Raw genomic sequence first — 16,491 nt, forward strand, 5'->3', positions numbered from 1 at the left:
TGTATAGAATGCAAATAATTTAAACAATTGTAAGTCTTTCAGTTTTCAATGTGCAGAACTTTGCACCAGCTCATGTTTTTATACAGGCACTTAAAATTGTTTTTTTTCCTTGCCTCTACAAGCTGATGAGGATAATTTACATCCTTTACTCCGCTCTCCCTTTAAATAATCCTGCCTTTCTTTCACCATTGTTGAAACCTCTCTATTGGGATTCCCTAAATGGCTTGTTTCACTAATAGCTTTCAAGGATATTCCACATTGAATCATGCGCTCTTGGGCGATTGTCATCTCCCCCCCCCCACCCCATTTTAGTTTAAAAGTTGCTCTGTCTCCTTTTTAAATGTTAGAACCAGCAGCCTGGTTCATCTCGGTTAAGGTGGAACCCATCCTTTCAGAATAGGCTCCCCCTTTCCCAGAATGTTGCCCAGTTCCTACCAAATCTAAATCCCTTATTTTTTCACCATTGTCTCAACCATATATTGAGATTTCAGAGGTCTGCCTGCCTCTTGGGTCCCGGGTGTGGAATGGGGAGTATTTCTTAAAGTGCTACCCTGGAGGATCTGGGTTTCAGCTTTCTACTCAAGAACCTAAATTTGGTTTCCATAACATCCCTTCCAATGTTTTCCAATGTCATTGGTACCCAGCACTGTCTAAAATCCTATGTAGATAATGTGTGAGGTCTGCCACCTTCACATTAGGCAGGCCAATGACCATGTGATCCTCTTATCCACTAGTCACCCAGCTATCTATATGTCTAATGATCAAAGCACTAACTGCAACAGCTGTCCTAACCCTTCCCTCTTGGGCAGAAGCTCCTGGAGACACATCCTTGGTGTGAGAGGATATTGAATCCCCTGTTGGGCAGGTCCTGGCTATAGGATTACTTCAGGATGATGCTTTCCATTTAGGAGACCTTCCTCTTCCAAGGCAGCACAGGGGCTGCCAGACTGGAAGAGGAACATCTCTACAACATCCTTGTAGGTCTCCTCTACCTCTGTTTCCCTCAGTTCCTCCAAGTTTGCTACTCTAGTCTAGAGAGAACTGACTCGTTTTCTGAGCGCTAGGAAGGTAGTCAGGTGAAAAACATCAGCAAAGGTGGTAGATGGACAGCTCAGCCTTTCAGTGAAGAGGGGGAGGCAAAGGAAAGCCTGGGATAAGCAGAGGATCCCTAGTGAAAAGAGATGAAGTGGAAAAGCATGAAAGAAATTGGACAGAGTGGATGGGTGTTCTGATACTTACCTCTACAGTCCATTGAAAAGTAATACGAGGAAACCTATGGAATGCTGATTTTTTTTTTTTTTCTCAATAACATCTTTAACAGGTGGATCCTGCATCTGAAACTCCTCAGCCATCAAATGATGGAGGAATAGTAGCTGCTCTTATGGAGGTTATTCAGAAGAGGCACAAAGCCATTTTCTCTTCAGGTATGTTCACATTTGTCAGTAGTGTAACTACCTCAAAACGAGTCCTCATTGACTACTGATGATACAAGGGAATTGTTTATATTTTATTTTATAGCATTTATATCCCACAATATTCCCACCCATGGGCAGGCTCAATGTGGCATACAACAATCTATAAAAACATACAACAATTCAGCAAACAAACAATGTCATAATAGGGTAAGGGAAATAGCTAAGGAGGGGAAAGAGTAGGGGTGAACAATGTGTCGCTATGTCAGTTGGAATTCAGAAGGAAGAGATGCCAGGTGGGTTTGAAGGGTATTATGTTGCATCTTATTTTCTTAATTCACATCCTTTTTCCATTCTTTGAAGGATGCATTTTTGGCTCTAATAGCTTCTTTCACTTCACCTTTTAACCATTCTTGAGGTCATGTGCTCTTCTTTCTTCCTTTATTAATTTGTGGAATACATGTGCGCTTCCAAGATTGTTTTTAAATAACGTCCATGCCTGCTTTAAAGTCCTAACCTTTGCAGCCGACCTTTTTAGATTCTTTTGAACCATTTTCCTAGTTTTGTCGTGATTGCCCTTTCGATAATTAAATGCTGCTACAGTAGATTTCCTTAGTGACTTCACTCCAGATATCAGCTGAAATTTGATCATATTATGATCACTGTTTCCCAGCAGATCCAATACCATTACCTCTTATATCGTGCCCTTCATTCCACTAAGGATTAGATCTAAAATAGCTCCTCCTCTTGTCGGCTCTTTGGGGTTACCCTAACTTCTTCCCTTTCCCTTAATCTATTTAGATACAATGTTTCTGTATCAGTATGTAAATTGTAAACCCTTCCATAGCATATATGCTGCAATTCTGAAATTTTTCATATTTTCATGTAATCTTCTGGGATGGCTAACTCACAAAGGACTAGATTCCCCTAAATCATTTGCTCTTCAGAGGCTAAAACTAGGTGAGAGCCAAATAGTACTGTTGTAAAGCAGAATGTCTCATCTTTTGGGATAGGGGGAGAAACTACATGCTACAAAATGGACTTTTCCCGAAGGAAACATTTTACTCACCCCAATACCCAAAGATGCAAAGAAAAGTGCCAGTGAACTAAGTACAGACCAGTAGCATCCATCCTCTTAATAACCGAATTAACGGAAGGGTTGGTGACCAAGCAACTTATAAACTATTTAGATAAATTTTCAATACTTCACGATTCCCAGTCAGGATTTCAGTCTAACCACAGTACTGAAACTGTATTAGTAACTCTCATGACTAAATTCAAACAAACGATTGCATCTGGTAAGAAAATACTACTTCTACAATTTGATATGTCAAGCGCTTTTGACATGGTTGACCATGGAATTTTATTATACATCCTTGAATACTTCGGAATTGGAGGCAACGTCCTCAATTGGTTCAAGGGATTTTTAACCACAAGATCATACCAAGTGATATCTAATTCGACTATTTCAGCCGCATGGGTACCTGAATGCGGAGTACCACAAGGATCCCCCCTCTCGCCGACTCTATTCAACTTAATGATACCCTTGGCCAAATTACTATCAAATCAAAACCTTAATCCATACATTTATGCAGATGATGTAACGATCTACATCTCATTCAAACAAGACCTAAAAGAAATTTCCAATGACATCAACCAAAGTCTCAATATCATGCATTCTTGGGCGGACGCATTTCGGCTAAAACTCAATACAGATAAAACCCAGTGCCTAATACTCACCTCACAACACAACAAGAAAGAATTCACTGCCATTAACACACCAACTCTAAACCTTCCTATTTCAGAAACCCTAAAAATTCTTGGTCACTATTGATCGACACCTAACACTAGAGAACCACGCGAAAAACATAACCAAGAAGATGTTCCACTCTATGTGGAAATTAAAAAGAATAAGACCTTTCTTCCCAAAGAGTGTTTTCCGCAACCTGGTACAATCAATGGTGCTCAGTCATCTAGACTATTGCAACGCACTATATGCCGGCTGCAAAGAACAAATAATCAAGAAACTCCAGACAGCCCAGAACACTGCAGCTAGACTCATATTTGGCAAACCAAAATTTGGAAGTGCCAAGCCACTACGAGAAAAACTACACTGGCTCCCACTCAAGGAACACATCACGTTCAAAATATACTCATTAGTTCATAAAATTATCCATGGAGATGCACCAGCTTTCCTGTCAGACCTGATAGACCTACCACCTAGGAATGCCAAAAGATCATCCCGCACATTCCTTGATCTGCACTTCCCCAGCTGCAAAGGAATGAAATACAAAATAATGCATGTGTCAAACTTTACCTACCTGAGCACACAGTTATGGAACGCACTGCTGCGCAGCTTGAAATCGATATTCGAAAGAACAAACTTCCGCATACTATTGAAGACACATCTCTTTAATAAAGCGTACCACAAAGATCAACAAATGTGAATGCTCAACTCGCACATCTATATTCAGAACTTGTTTCATAGCTGCTTGTACACTATGATCTCGTTTATTTTTTTTGTTTTACTATCATCATGCTGACCAAGATCCTGCAATACCAAATGTTTACCTATTAACATTCCTCCACTACTCATGATGTATTGTAAGCCACTTTGAGCCTGCAAAGAGGTGGGATACAAATGCGATAAATAAAACAAAAGGTAGAATTTCCCCACAGATGCCAAAGAATACCTTCCACTTTACTTTCTGAACCCATTTATAGTTTGTCTATTTTGCCTCTGTGTTACCAATACTACTACTATTTATCATTTCTATAGCGCTACAAGGCATATGCAGCGCTGTATACCATACACAAAGACAATCCCTGCTCAAAGATCTTACAATCTAGATAAGACAGTACACAGAACAATTAAGGGTAAGGGAATAAAGAGGTGAGGATAAAGGACAGGGATCAGGTGTCTTTTTGCAGTGCTATCTTTTCATAGGTAAAGTTGCTGCTGCCTCAGGCACCCCTTGGACCCCCATTTATTCTAGAATCTGGCAGGACTGTGGCTGTATTAGTGCATGTACACACGTGTAACACTCGAAAATCTCCACTCCATTTCTTTACATGGTAGGGTTCTTTATATCTTATCTGATCCATGGATAAATCCTTATCTGTTCCCTTCTCTACTACTGCCAACTACAGACTTCGCTCCTTCTGTCTTGCTGCACCCTACGCCTGGAATAGACTTCCTGAGTCCCTACGTCTTGCCCCATCCTTGACCATCTTTAAATCTAGATTGAAAGCCCACCTCTTTAACATTGCTTTTTCTCGCTTCCACTTACCCTCCTCTCCTTTTTCCTATACACATTAACTGATTTGCTTGCTTTATTTTTTGTCTATTAGATTGTAAGCTCTTTGAGCAGGGACTGTCTGTCTTCTATATTTGTGCAGCGCTGCGTACGCTTTGTAGTGCTATATAAATGCTAAATAGTAGTAATGTACAAAAAAGTCTTACCTGCTCTGTCCTATACTGTTGGGCTTTCCTCTTGCCTGGAAAAGCATAGTTGTGTTGGATCTTTGTTCAACATTATGACAGTACATCGAGCAAGTTCAGAAGGCATAGGTCACAAGTCTGTGGTGGCATATTGACTGCCTTGCATTGCTACATGCTTAGCTTGCACACATTTTCTGTGTTTTGAGGAGAGCTCAAATAGCAAGTGAATTGCAAGAACTTGCTTGGATAAGAGAGAGAGCTGGGATCTAGCACCATGAGCATCTATGTCAAACTATTAAGGGATATTCTTTCTCTTCCCTCACCTAGCCCTTTCATCCCTTATGGGTCATGGATTTGAAGTACCATCTTTCTGTGGGTACAACCAAAGCAGTTTGTTATATTACATGTAGGTACTTTCTCTGTCCCAAGTGGGCTCACTTGCTCCATTGTGGAGCTGTGCATGAAGGTTCCTTCTGGCCTCTTGATTTTGCTGTTCTTTAGTGTCTTTCTCCTCCCACCCAATCAGGTAAGTAGATGTGACCTGTTTGGGGGGGGGGGACAAAAAGAAAAATGGTTTTGCTCACTATCTCGCATGCTGGACTTGAACATGGCTAGTGCGTGGGATTTGGGCCTATAAACAGAGGAGTGTGGTAGCCGTGTTAGTCCACTCTTAAGGTTATCAATATAAATCAAACAAAATAAAACATGGAAAAGAAAATAAGATGATACCTTTTTTATTGGACATAACTTAATACATTTCTTGATTAGCTTTCGAAGGTTGACGAAGAAGGGCAACCTTCAAAAGCTAATCAAGAAATGTATTAAGTTATGTCCAATAAAAAAGGTGGTATCTTGTTTTATTTTGTTTGATTTCTATTGATGGCCTATAAACAGAATGGACTGAAGTCGTCTTAGTCCTAGCCCACACCACGGAATCCTTCTGGAGGATTTTGTTCACAAAATAAATACATCCAATAGCGCCCTTCACTCTGTTAATGCTGAATGGCCAATGCAATTCATAAGCTGAAGATAATTGGTTATACAACTTACTGTAGCTGCATATTGTAAACTTCCAAATCAACCAAAACCACTTTTGTATTACAGAGAAACTTTAGACATAGTATTAGCAGGAAAATTGTTGAACGGTTTAATACATTGTGTCAGCCAGATATTTGAGGCTGTGTTGGTTGGTGCCATCCATAAATGATTTTTCTTTATAAATGGATTAACTTAGCAACATTTAAACTTGCAATTTTTTTGCTGTCCTATACTAGAACTGTTGCTTTCTTCCCCAATTGCTCTACACCTAGGGACTGATGCAGTAAGCTGTTATCATTTAGTGTAGTTTTACTCTGGAGTTTGTTTGTTTTTTTAATTGCAGTTTTAACTATATTTTACAAAAGCACAAAGGAAAGGTATGGAAAAATAAAGGAAACAAAAAGAAAATGACATTACATCCAAGCCCACCTCATGGGGAGTAGCTAGACTTACATATAAAGAATTAAACCAAGAAGATCCCTGTTCTGCATTCCCAATAACCACTATGTATGTACCTTCGTTTTGAGTATGAGGTTTATCTGAGAGAGAATTCTCTAAGGGCTTGTTTACAAAGCTGGGCTAGCGATTCCTCTGTGGTAAAGGAGAGGAAGCCTACGGGAATTGAATGGGCTTCCTCATTTGCCATGTGGGAATTGTTAGCATGGCTTTCTAAAAGAAGCCCTAGATGCATGGGATTAAAGATCCCATATTAACAAACACAGGGAAAGAAGAGGCTCCTACCACTTTCAGCAGTTTAAAAAAAAAAAAAAAAAAAAAAAAAAAGCCTTCCATCGCAGTTGTGTAGACTTGGAAGCACCATTATATTCTGAACACAAAAAGGCAAATGTATTTTTGGAAAACTTGCTTTCAAGACTGACATATCTGTTGCTCAGACTGAGAAGTAACTAATAAGAGTTATCTTGAGAGGTTTCTAAAAATGCCTAAACTATCTGGAGAATGAAGTAAGTCAAAAGCTCCTTCCTGGTAACCAACGTAGAAGTTAGAACCTCTAGATGAGTAATAAAGATTACTACTATTCAGTTTTACTGATGTCCTATCTTGGTCTAAGAAGTTTTCCAATGCATCCTCGGTAAATTAACTCAACTGCAATGGATTGTAAGGTTTGAACATTTTACAGGATAAATAGACCACACATCCTTCAAAGAAATATTCCCACTAAGAGAAGGAGCGATGAGTTAGAGCACATGGCACTTACTGATTCTGGTACTGAAGCTTCTCCCAGGTTAGAGTCTGGATTAGGAGAAGCACCCCCTAAAGGAACAACTTCTCGGAGGCAAGAGTACTTTGTATAAACAAGGATCTACTGTATTACTGCAGATGGAAGGGGTGGGGTTCAATCACCTGACATAGCAAAATCTCAGGGAGGGAGCAGACCTTATTATGCCTAGAGCAATGGGGCTGCTAAAATGAATCGCATACCGATCCATAGGTTCCTTTACCACATTTGGTTTTGCTTGCTCCCTGCCTTGTTTTTCCTATTGAAAGGAGCAAGAGTGGCTGTTTTCTAATCTTAAAGGCTAAAATAGAAGCTGTAACCTAAGAATACTTAATTTTCCCTGATTAGAAACGGTCTCCAAAACAGTGACGTAGACACGGGTGGGCCGGGGCCCATCCAACAGTAGCACATGCTAATGAAAATGCTGATCTCCACAATACTGGCACCTTCGCATGCTCAGTTTTCAGCGTATGCTTGCTGCAGACTACCAAGGTGGAGACCGGACAGAAGCATTTTCCCACCAGCTGAGATATGTTTTTGATGTGGGGGTGGTGGAGAGAACATTTGGTGCCCACTCACTTCTTGCCTAGGCCCACCCAAAATCTGTTGTCTGGCTACGCCCCTGCTCCAAAAGAGTTATTTGTGAGATATATAAAAAAAACCTTGAATGTTCCACTAGTAATTCTACCATCGATTGTGAAGATATTTCTCTTGCCCCCTTTGACGAGAGTTGAGGGTGGAACTTGGTTGGAAAGGCAAAGGCTCCATTCCACGGAACCATTAGATGTCTCTGGACTATTGGTGATATCTGATACAGAGACGGCTCAGCCTGCAAATCTCTGTTAAACTGGCCTTGTCTGATAAGGATTAGGTATTAACATTTGTATGTTAAAACATTGTGATAAGACCTTTTTGAACTGTAAGATCTCTCAAATGCAAAGAGGAAACTGTTTCTTTTGCTGTGACCTAGAGTTTTGCAGATGGAAGCTCTATTTTTTTGTTAAAGATTCCCTGTAGAGGTGTGATAAAGTATAGGTCAGTGCCGAGGACCCACAGTAGTAGGGGGCCCACTCTCCCCTAGCTTCCATCTAATGTAATCACTTTTGATAGGTGGTTAGGGGCCCAGGGCTCTTTATTGCCTGAGGGCCCAGAACACTGTTGGTCCACCACTGCCTTTGAAGCATTCTACATTTATTTCTACTAAAGTGACTTTTGAGGAACAGAACAAGACTTTACCATATTCTAATTGATCTGTGCAATATGCCAGATGTTAGCTCATTTCCTTTTAAAATTTTCTTGTATATTTTGTCCTACTTATTGAGTAGTTGCAGTAATTTACCACATAATAGAGACTGTACACTGACCTTCTTTTTCCTCATTACTATTTTTACTTTTCAGTACAAGTGGATGCTTGATTAAAAAAAAAAAAAATTAAAAAAAGTAACCCCCCTCCCCATGCTACATTGCAGCCCAGGAACAACCATCCATGGGAACCCTGGGGGCTTAGTGGCTATCTCCCCAGACTCCACCCCCCCCCCCCTTGTGTACTTCAAATAGGGAAGCAGGAGCTATGACCACCTGCTCTTGCCTTTGTGGATACACCTGACCCCGCATGGAGTTGGTTTGTCAAATAAGGAAATTGGTGCTTTTATTTTGCAGACTTTGCGGTCAGTTTGTAAAATATGGCAATTATTTCACTTGGTAAACTGACTCTGCATGGTGTATCTTGACACGTCGCATGGAGTCAGGTACTGTTATTTTCCAACATGGTGCCATGGGAGTGAGAGTGAATTGGTGTTACTTTTGCCACCCACTCTGGAAATGTTCTGGGAGTAGATATCAGGGAGAGGATCAACATGGAATCCCCAGGGTGGTTTTTTTTTTTTTTTTTGGGGGGGGGGGGGGGTTGGGTGGATCAAGGTTGAAGGACCAGGGGCCACTTGTGTTGCAACAGATTTTATGTGGGGCATATCATAGGGTTGCCAACTGGATAATTTTGCAAAGAGGAGGCTGCCAGCCAACAGGACAGAAAACTAACCAGTATAAGTGCCGATTTTGTTGCTAATTGCTATTCACTCTTAAGTTCCACTGCTGTCCTTATGCCTATTTCAGCTTCTACTAACAGCAAAACCATTATGAAACTCATCACCTGTGGCAGCAGCAGTGGCACAGGAAACAGCAAGAGTGGGGGTCCTGCCTTTAGCCCATGCACATGCTGAGGTGGCTGTGCCATATCCTATACCTTCTATGTTGGTCAGCTTTGGAAGGCTGGGGGACACAGTAGAGCTACCTCAGTGTGTGCATGAACCTGTATTCATGCCACCACAGGAAATGGCAATGGTGCAGCTTCTGGCGGAAGAGTACTGTAGATACTGAGTGAGGGAGAGGATAGAGACAGGAGGTGGTGGGTATAGGGGTGGGAAGAGGAGGGAGATGCTGGACATGGGGAGAAGAGTTAGTGAGACTAGGGGAAGGGGAATGAGAAGGCTAGGATGAGAAAAAAAGAAAGCTGTAGGTAGATGCAGTAAAAAGGAGGACATTTTAGGGAGAAGGAGTGAAATTTTGGATAGGGAAGCAGAAAAATAAATGGAAGAGATCAGTGTAGGGAAGGAAGTGAAGACAGGAGGAAAGAAGAAATAGCAAACAGAATTAAGGGAAGACAGAGGAAAGCAGAAATCTAGGGCCAAAATTATTAGAAAAATGTTGTTTTCCCCTTTTGGCTATCTTATTATTGATTGGAATATGTATCTGGCAGGTGTTAGACATAGCTGGGGCCCAGCCCAGGGCAAAAATGTGAGGGGGCCTCAAAAGTCCTCTAGCAAGCTGTCGCATTCAGGCAGGATTGGAGGTCAGGCTAGGTGCCCTGTCCACATCCCCCCCCCCCCCCCCCCCCCCCCCCACACACTCATATTTGACATCTGCTGTCTGTTTACACAGTAAAGGGGAAATGCAGCGCTTTCTTTGGTTTTGCACTGCATGCAGCGTTTAATTTCTTGGTTTCCGTTTTTTTGTTTGGTCTATATATGTCTTTCTCTTTCACTTTCTGATCACTTGTTTTGTATTTGTATGTGTGACTGAAGCTAGGTGTTCTGTTGGCATGACTTTTCTATATGGTAATCTGTAGTAATGCTGTTCAGTTTTTCCCAAAGTGTTTTTTTTTTTTTTTTTTTTAAATGAGAAAAATCATAGCACAGATTGTTGGGGAAGGATTGGATGAGTTCTGTGGATGTAGATTATGTTTGGATTTAATACAGTATGAAAGAGTATATATGTGTTGGCGGACTGAAGAGGGGACTGTGAATTGATGAAGGCTGAAGTATTCAATTTCTCTTCTCGATGTGGCCTGGAAGTCACCATCCCAGGATGCAGTGAGCAGGGTTGGGTGCCACGATTTTGTGCAGGGCAGGCTCGAGGCAGGAGAGTAGGAGGTGTTGCTCCCATCCTTCTCCTTCCATCTTTTTCCAGGCATTTGGGGGAGGGGGTGTTCCGATGGGAGGGGTCACTAAATCACCAGGGCCATCATTGCTTTTGGGGAGATGTCAGGAAGGGGGTGCAGGTTTGGAGGCTCAGGGTCGCTAGACCACCAGGGCCATTCCTGCCTTGGGGAACCAGGAGGGGGTTCAGGGTTTTTGATTCTTCCTTGGGGGGGGGGGTGTTGGGAGGGGGGGGAGCATCAGTGGGGGGTCATGGTCCACTGAGGCCACCAGGGATTTATTTGTGGGAGGGGGTTCAGGAGGCATAGGGGGCTAGGGGTCCACTGGACCACCAGGGACTCTTCGCACTGGGGGTTGGGAGGCACAGGGGGATCAGGAGGTGGTCAGTGGACCACCAGGGATGCCAAAAAGTTCTTTGGGGGGGGGGGGGGTTGGGGGGTTCATACACTGAGCGCTTACCTTATGGCAAGTCTGCTTGCACAACTATACAGTGCAAGCAGACTGCTGCCCATAGCAGATTCAGACCTGCTGTGAAACTTTGCAGGTTAAATGTAGGCACTCTATGCACGGAACTGTCTGTGCATTACTTGGAATGCTTATTTTAATACTAATGAGCTCCTTGTAATGCATTTTTATAAGGTTTTTGGTAGCTGCTAATGCCACACTTTAGAGCCATGGAAAACCCTTGTGTATTACTGGCTAAATGTTTGCATTAGACTGGCTACAACCAATCTAAAGCAAACATTAAAAGCAGGGTAAGCTTTGTGTATCAGGCCCTAAGTGTCTTGCTGGGGTGGGAAACTGTGTTTAACTTAGCCTCCAGGAGTTAATTGTACACTTAAGGAAGACTGCCAAGGTACGAGGTTAACCATGAAATACATTCAGAGAGTGCCTGATTTTTTTTGGTGTATATCTAGTTGAGGCCCAAGATGGCATTAAGGGGGAGAGAGCCATTAGGGGGGGGGGGGGGGGGGGGGGAGAGAGAGAGAACTGACTTGAATTAAAAAGACTAAGCCTGTGAAGTAACAGAACTGATTACTGTCCCCTCCAAGCTAAGTGGGAGTTCATCATCTACAGTCCTGCCAGTGGGGGGTGCTGTTTCACTATCTTATTTTCAATACAGTGGCATAGCCAGACCTAGTATTTTGGATGGAACCTTCCACGCTTGCCCCCCCCCCCCCCCCCCACATATGTAAAATTTTCTTACTTTCCTCTCAGCTTCCTCCCCCCCCCCCCCCCCACACACACATCCAGCAGCCGGGTATCTGCCTTGTCTCTGAACCCCCTTCCTGATGTACCTCAGAGTCAGCCACAGCGATTCATTTTCGCTGCCTGCACTGGCCAGGCTTACTACCCTTGTTGACATTACTTCCTGTTTCTTTACTGGTGGAATGCAGCAGAAGGAAGCCTGCTGGGCTGGAGCAGGTAGTGAAAATGATTTGCAGCAGTGCAGGGGTGTGGGCCTGGGTCCACCCACTTTGGGCTCAGGCTCACCGAGACTCGTACACCCTTGGCAATGCCGGCATGAGGGAGCAAGGTGAGCTCTGTGGTCCTGCATCTCCCTTCCTTTAACAAGCCTCTCTTTCAAAGGGTTGCTGGCAATGGCAGTAGCTACTCACATACTGCCTGCGGCTGACCCAGAAACCTTGCCCCTGCCTCATCCCGCCCTCCTTTGATGAAACTTCTGTTTTTACCTGGGTGGGACATGGCAGAGGGGAGGTTTCAGGGTCAACTGCAGCAGTGTTTGAGAGATGCTTGTGAAAGTAGGGGGGGGGGGGTGAAGACTTGGACTGAGAATCTGACAATGGGAGGGAGAGCGGAAAGATATATGAAGGGAGAAATGTTGGACATGGGGGTGAAAGGAAGAAGAGATGCTGCATGGGGTGAGGGAAGAAAGATGTTAGATCCAGGCTGCAAAGAAGTGAGAGAGGAAGAGAGTGATTGTGGACCATGGGAGAGAGGGAGGAGAGAAGAGATCTTGGGCATGGGGGGGTAGAGAGTGAAGGAGAGATGCATAGGAGGGAGAAGGGGAAAAAGAGGGTTATGTTGGATCCAGGGGAAGAAGGAAGTGAAGGAGGGAAGAGAGGGAGAAATGCTGGACCACAGGGGAGGGGAGCAGAAGGCAAGAGAATGGGAAGAAGTCGCAGAGGGGGGAGTGGAAGTGGAAGGTACAGGGAGACATCAAGCTATGAGGGTAGGGAAGGAAGAAAGAGGGAGCAGGTATTGGGCTAGAGGGGTGGAAGGAAGAAGACACAGAATGGTGGAACCATGTAGGGGAGAGGCTAGTGAGGGGAGGTGGCAAGGAATGAATGAGAAGAGGACAGTATTAGGAAAGGTATGGAAAACAGGTGTGAGGATGTCATAATGCCGTTATATTGCTCCATGGTTCGACCGCACCTTGAGTATTGTGTTCATTTCTGGTCGCCGCATCTCAAGAACGATATAGCAGAATTGGAAAAGGTGCAGCGAAGGGCGACTAAAATGATAGCGGGGATGGGACGACTTCCCTATGAAGAAAGACTAAGGAGGCTAGGGCTTTTCAGCTTGGAGAAGAGACGGCTGAGGGGAGACATGATTTAAAATAATGAGTGGAGTGGAACAGGTGGATGTGAAGCGTCTGTTCACGCTTTCCAAAAATACTACGACTAGGGGGCATGCGATGAAACTACAGTGTAGTAAATTTAAAACAAATCGGAGAAAATGTTTCTTCGCCCAATGCATAATTAAACTCTGGAATTCGTTGCCAGAGAACGTGGTGAAGGCGGTTAGCTTGACAGTTTAAAAAGGGGTTTGGACGGTTTCCTAAAGGACAAGTCCATAAACCACTACTAAATGGACTTGGGGAAAAATCCACAATTCCAGGAATAACATTGTATAGAATGTTTGTAGGTTTGGGAAGCTTGCCAGGTGCCCTTGGCCTGGATTGGCTGCTGTCGTGGACAGGATGCTGGGCTCGATGGACCCTTGGTCTTTTCCCAGTGTGGCATTACTTATGTTTGTACTTATGCAGTAATTATAGGGAGTAGCTTAAAGATGAAAGGGAATGGAAGGAGTGAGATGGAGAATGGGAGAGCTAGAGAATGAGAGAAGATGGAATTTGATAGGTAGCTGAAAAGTAAAAAGGGTGAGCGAGAGTGAAACCTGAGAACAGAGAGGCAGTAAAGAAAAAAAAAAAGAAGATATTTCAGAGGCAGATGTAGTGGGCGCAGGCAAGATGAGAAAAGGCAAATGGACAGCAACCACTTGAACAGAATTAAAGACAGACAGGAAAAGAGAAAATAGAACCAACATGATGGGGAAAACTAAAATGTCCAGACAAAGGTAGAAAAATAGCATTTTATTTTGAATATATTAAATGGAATATGATTTATTGCTTATTATCGTCCTTGATATACTGCTCTTCCTTAAACTATTAAAACAGTTCACAATGTAAAGTCATATCTAAGGAATGCCATTTACTAACAGAAAAATACAAATAGAGTATAGTTATTAGAACATAAAATATGATCCCTAGTAATGACATCAAGTAACAGCTAATACATGATAGAGACTCGCAAAGATCAGTGAATCCCAGGAGGGGTAGACCTGTAAAGGTGTAAGTTGTAGGCTTTCTCAAATATGTTAAGTTTTGGGAAATGTGCATAGCAGATATCTTTGTGTTCAGTAGAAAAGGAAATGCATTTCTATTTTTATTTCTCCAGTGTTGCAGTACATGGTGCCCAGTTCAGTTTTTGTGATCCCTTGTTCTGTATTTGGTGATGGTGTATTGGTGTGATAGTAATGGCAGATGGGAAGATTGGAGGAGTAGGCAGGGAAGAGAGGGGATTCGGGGGTGGGGGGGGGGGGGGGGGGAGGAGCAAACGTCAAACACCAGCTCTGATCCTTGCTGTATTTGGTTAGGATTTCCAAGCATCATCAACTGAGGATCTTCTCCAAAGGCCGCCAGAACTCCATTCTACCAAGCTTGGTAGCAGCATCCTTGAGTCACTAACAACTAAGCAAGTATGAGATGCTTGCATCAGTAGCTCAGACATGGTTGCTGCCTGCCAAACTTGGTAAAATGGAGTTTTGGTTGCCTTTGGAGGAAATCTCCAGCTCACAGAGCTTGGAGATCCTAATTAGCTAAAGAATTAATATTGAGTTGTGTGATTCTGGTGTAAGGTGGGGCAAGGCCGCCCCCTGCATTGAAATCAGTCTCACCTTTGTGAAAGCAGCGCTGCAGGCAGCAGAATGTCTCCCTTCGGCCCTCCTTCCCTCTTTGTGTCCCACCCTAGTGGAAGTTACATCAGATGAGGGCGGGACACAGGGAGGGAAGGAGGCCCGAAGGGAGGCATTCTGCCGCCTGCAGCGCTGCTTTCACGGAGGTGAGCCTGCGATCAATGCAGGGGGCAGACGGTTGACAATGGAGGGCGGGTGGGACTGCAGCGCCGGGCCCCCTTGGAGGCCCGGGCCTGGGAAATTTTGTCCCCCCTGCCCCCCCTCCTCTCTGTGGATATGCATAGAAGATGTGTCCACCTAAAATTGATTGGCTATGCCACTGCTGCAGCCACATCTGAAGCATACTGGGGAGAGGGTTCAGAAATGGGAGCAGATACCAGGCTGCCAGCGGAGGAGAGAGAGAGGAGTGTCGTGCTGGATGGGCCTGTGCCTCACCAGTAGCTATACTATTGTTGCAATAGTAAGGGACTGGCAAGCTTTGCAGGACTCCAGAAAAGCTGCCAGTTCTAGCAATCGAAAATATTGAAGCACTAATATGCAGGTCAAGGGGATCTTGTAGAATCTAGGTCTGTTGGTTAATATCATTTGGGTCAATAGTTATGAGCTTGACTCTATTGTGTGTGTGTATGTATATGTGTATATATAATATAATAATATGGTGGTTATCTCCTTGCTGGAAAAATACCTTAATAAAGATTAAAAAAAAAACCCACAAAATCGAACAACCTTCAACTTGGCCATAATGCGCACACTCAGGTTCCTGGTACATTAGTGGTCTAAAATTGTGTGACCGTTTCATATTACAGAAGTTTCTTGTCCTTTACTGAAGGTTGTGATGCTGCATCTTTTTCTAGGAGATGAAGCATCTGAAGACGAAGATGAATGGGAAGATTGAAAGAAGCTGCTACCTTGAACTGCAGCCAAACTTGTGCAGAAAACAATATTATGAAATGTCTTGCCACACAAATGGTTAATGTTCCTTGAAATGTTCATCCTCTAAATGTAAGCTTATTATCTTATGTGCATGTCCATTACTAAATGTTAATGGTTTTTAAATTGGGCAACTAGAAATAAAGTCTATTTTAATCTAATTGTAGTGGTTAAAAATTGGTAACATTTAATATTGCTTCTGTATTTCTGGATGAAGTGGTCTGCTTGCTGTATGTGTTCAGTTCCTCATCTTTGTTTCTGGAAGTAATAAGGCAGAGGGCATGAGTGCATGGAGCTGACCTTTAACATGGGGCCCTGCACCCATGTTGCAGTGGAAAAAGAGGTTGTTGCAGAGGAGGAAGCCCCGGGTGGCCGGAAAAGAGCATTCACACCAAAACTGGGCTCCCTGTTGGGAAGGGAGGCACTGGAATCAGGGGCTTAAAAGCCCATGAGCTGCCCGGAAGAGCCCTCTTTGCCCTGCAGACATGGTGGGGGAGCATCCTATCCCCCCCCCCTACCAGGTTTACATGCTGTCTTCTATGCCATGCATGTTGCAGCTTGGACGGCAGGAAATATCCAAGCCTGGGTGATTAGAGTAGGGCTATTTATCAAGGCATGGCTTGGTGCAGAGGGGTTCACTGCACCTTGCTAGGATGTACCTTGCTGTGTGGCAGGAGCTTCCTGGGTACAGCATCTAGCTCCTTGGTCAGTTTTGCTTATGGCAGTGGACTGGAAGCATTATTTGTAGCTTTAAGAACTTAGTTTAGGCTTGGGTATCTT

The 16,491-nt window shown here is 43.5% G+C and overlaps 1 protein-coding gene across 2 annotated transcripts in view; it reads left to right on the forward strand.

Moving 5' to 3' along the window:
* Nucleotides 1-15,872, forward strand: part of LOC115472602 (neural Wiskott-Aldrich syndrome protein-like) — a 35,557-nt gene extending 19,685 nt beyond the window's left edge. For both annotated transcript variants that reach the window (XM_030206907.1, XM_030206908.1), the window contains exons 6-7: nt 1,322-1,424; nt 15,636-15,872. In XM_030206907.1, coding sequence (XP_030062767.1) covers nt 1,322-1,424; nt 15,636-15,676 — 144 coding nt within the window. In that variant the 3' untranslated portion in view covers nt 15,677-15,872. The remainder of the gene's footprint in view (nt 1-1,321; nt 1,425-15,635) is intronic.
* The last annotated feature ends 619 nt before the right edge of the window (nt 15,873-16,491 follow it).

Source organism: Microcaecilia unicolor, chromosome 6 (assembly GCF_901765095.1).
Source record: "Microcaecilia unicolor chromosome 6, aMicUni1.1, whole genome shotgun sequence".
Taxonomy (NCBI): Eukaryota; Metazoa; Chordata; class Amphibia; order Gymnophiona; family Siphonopidae; genus Microcaecilia; species Microcaecilia unicolor.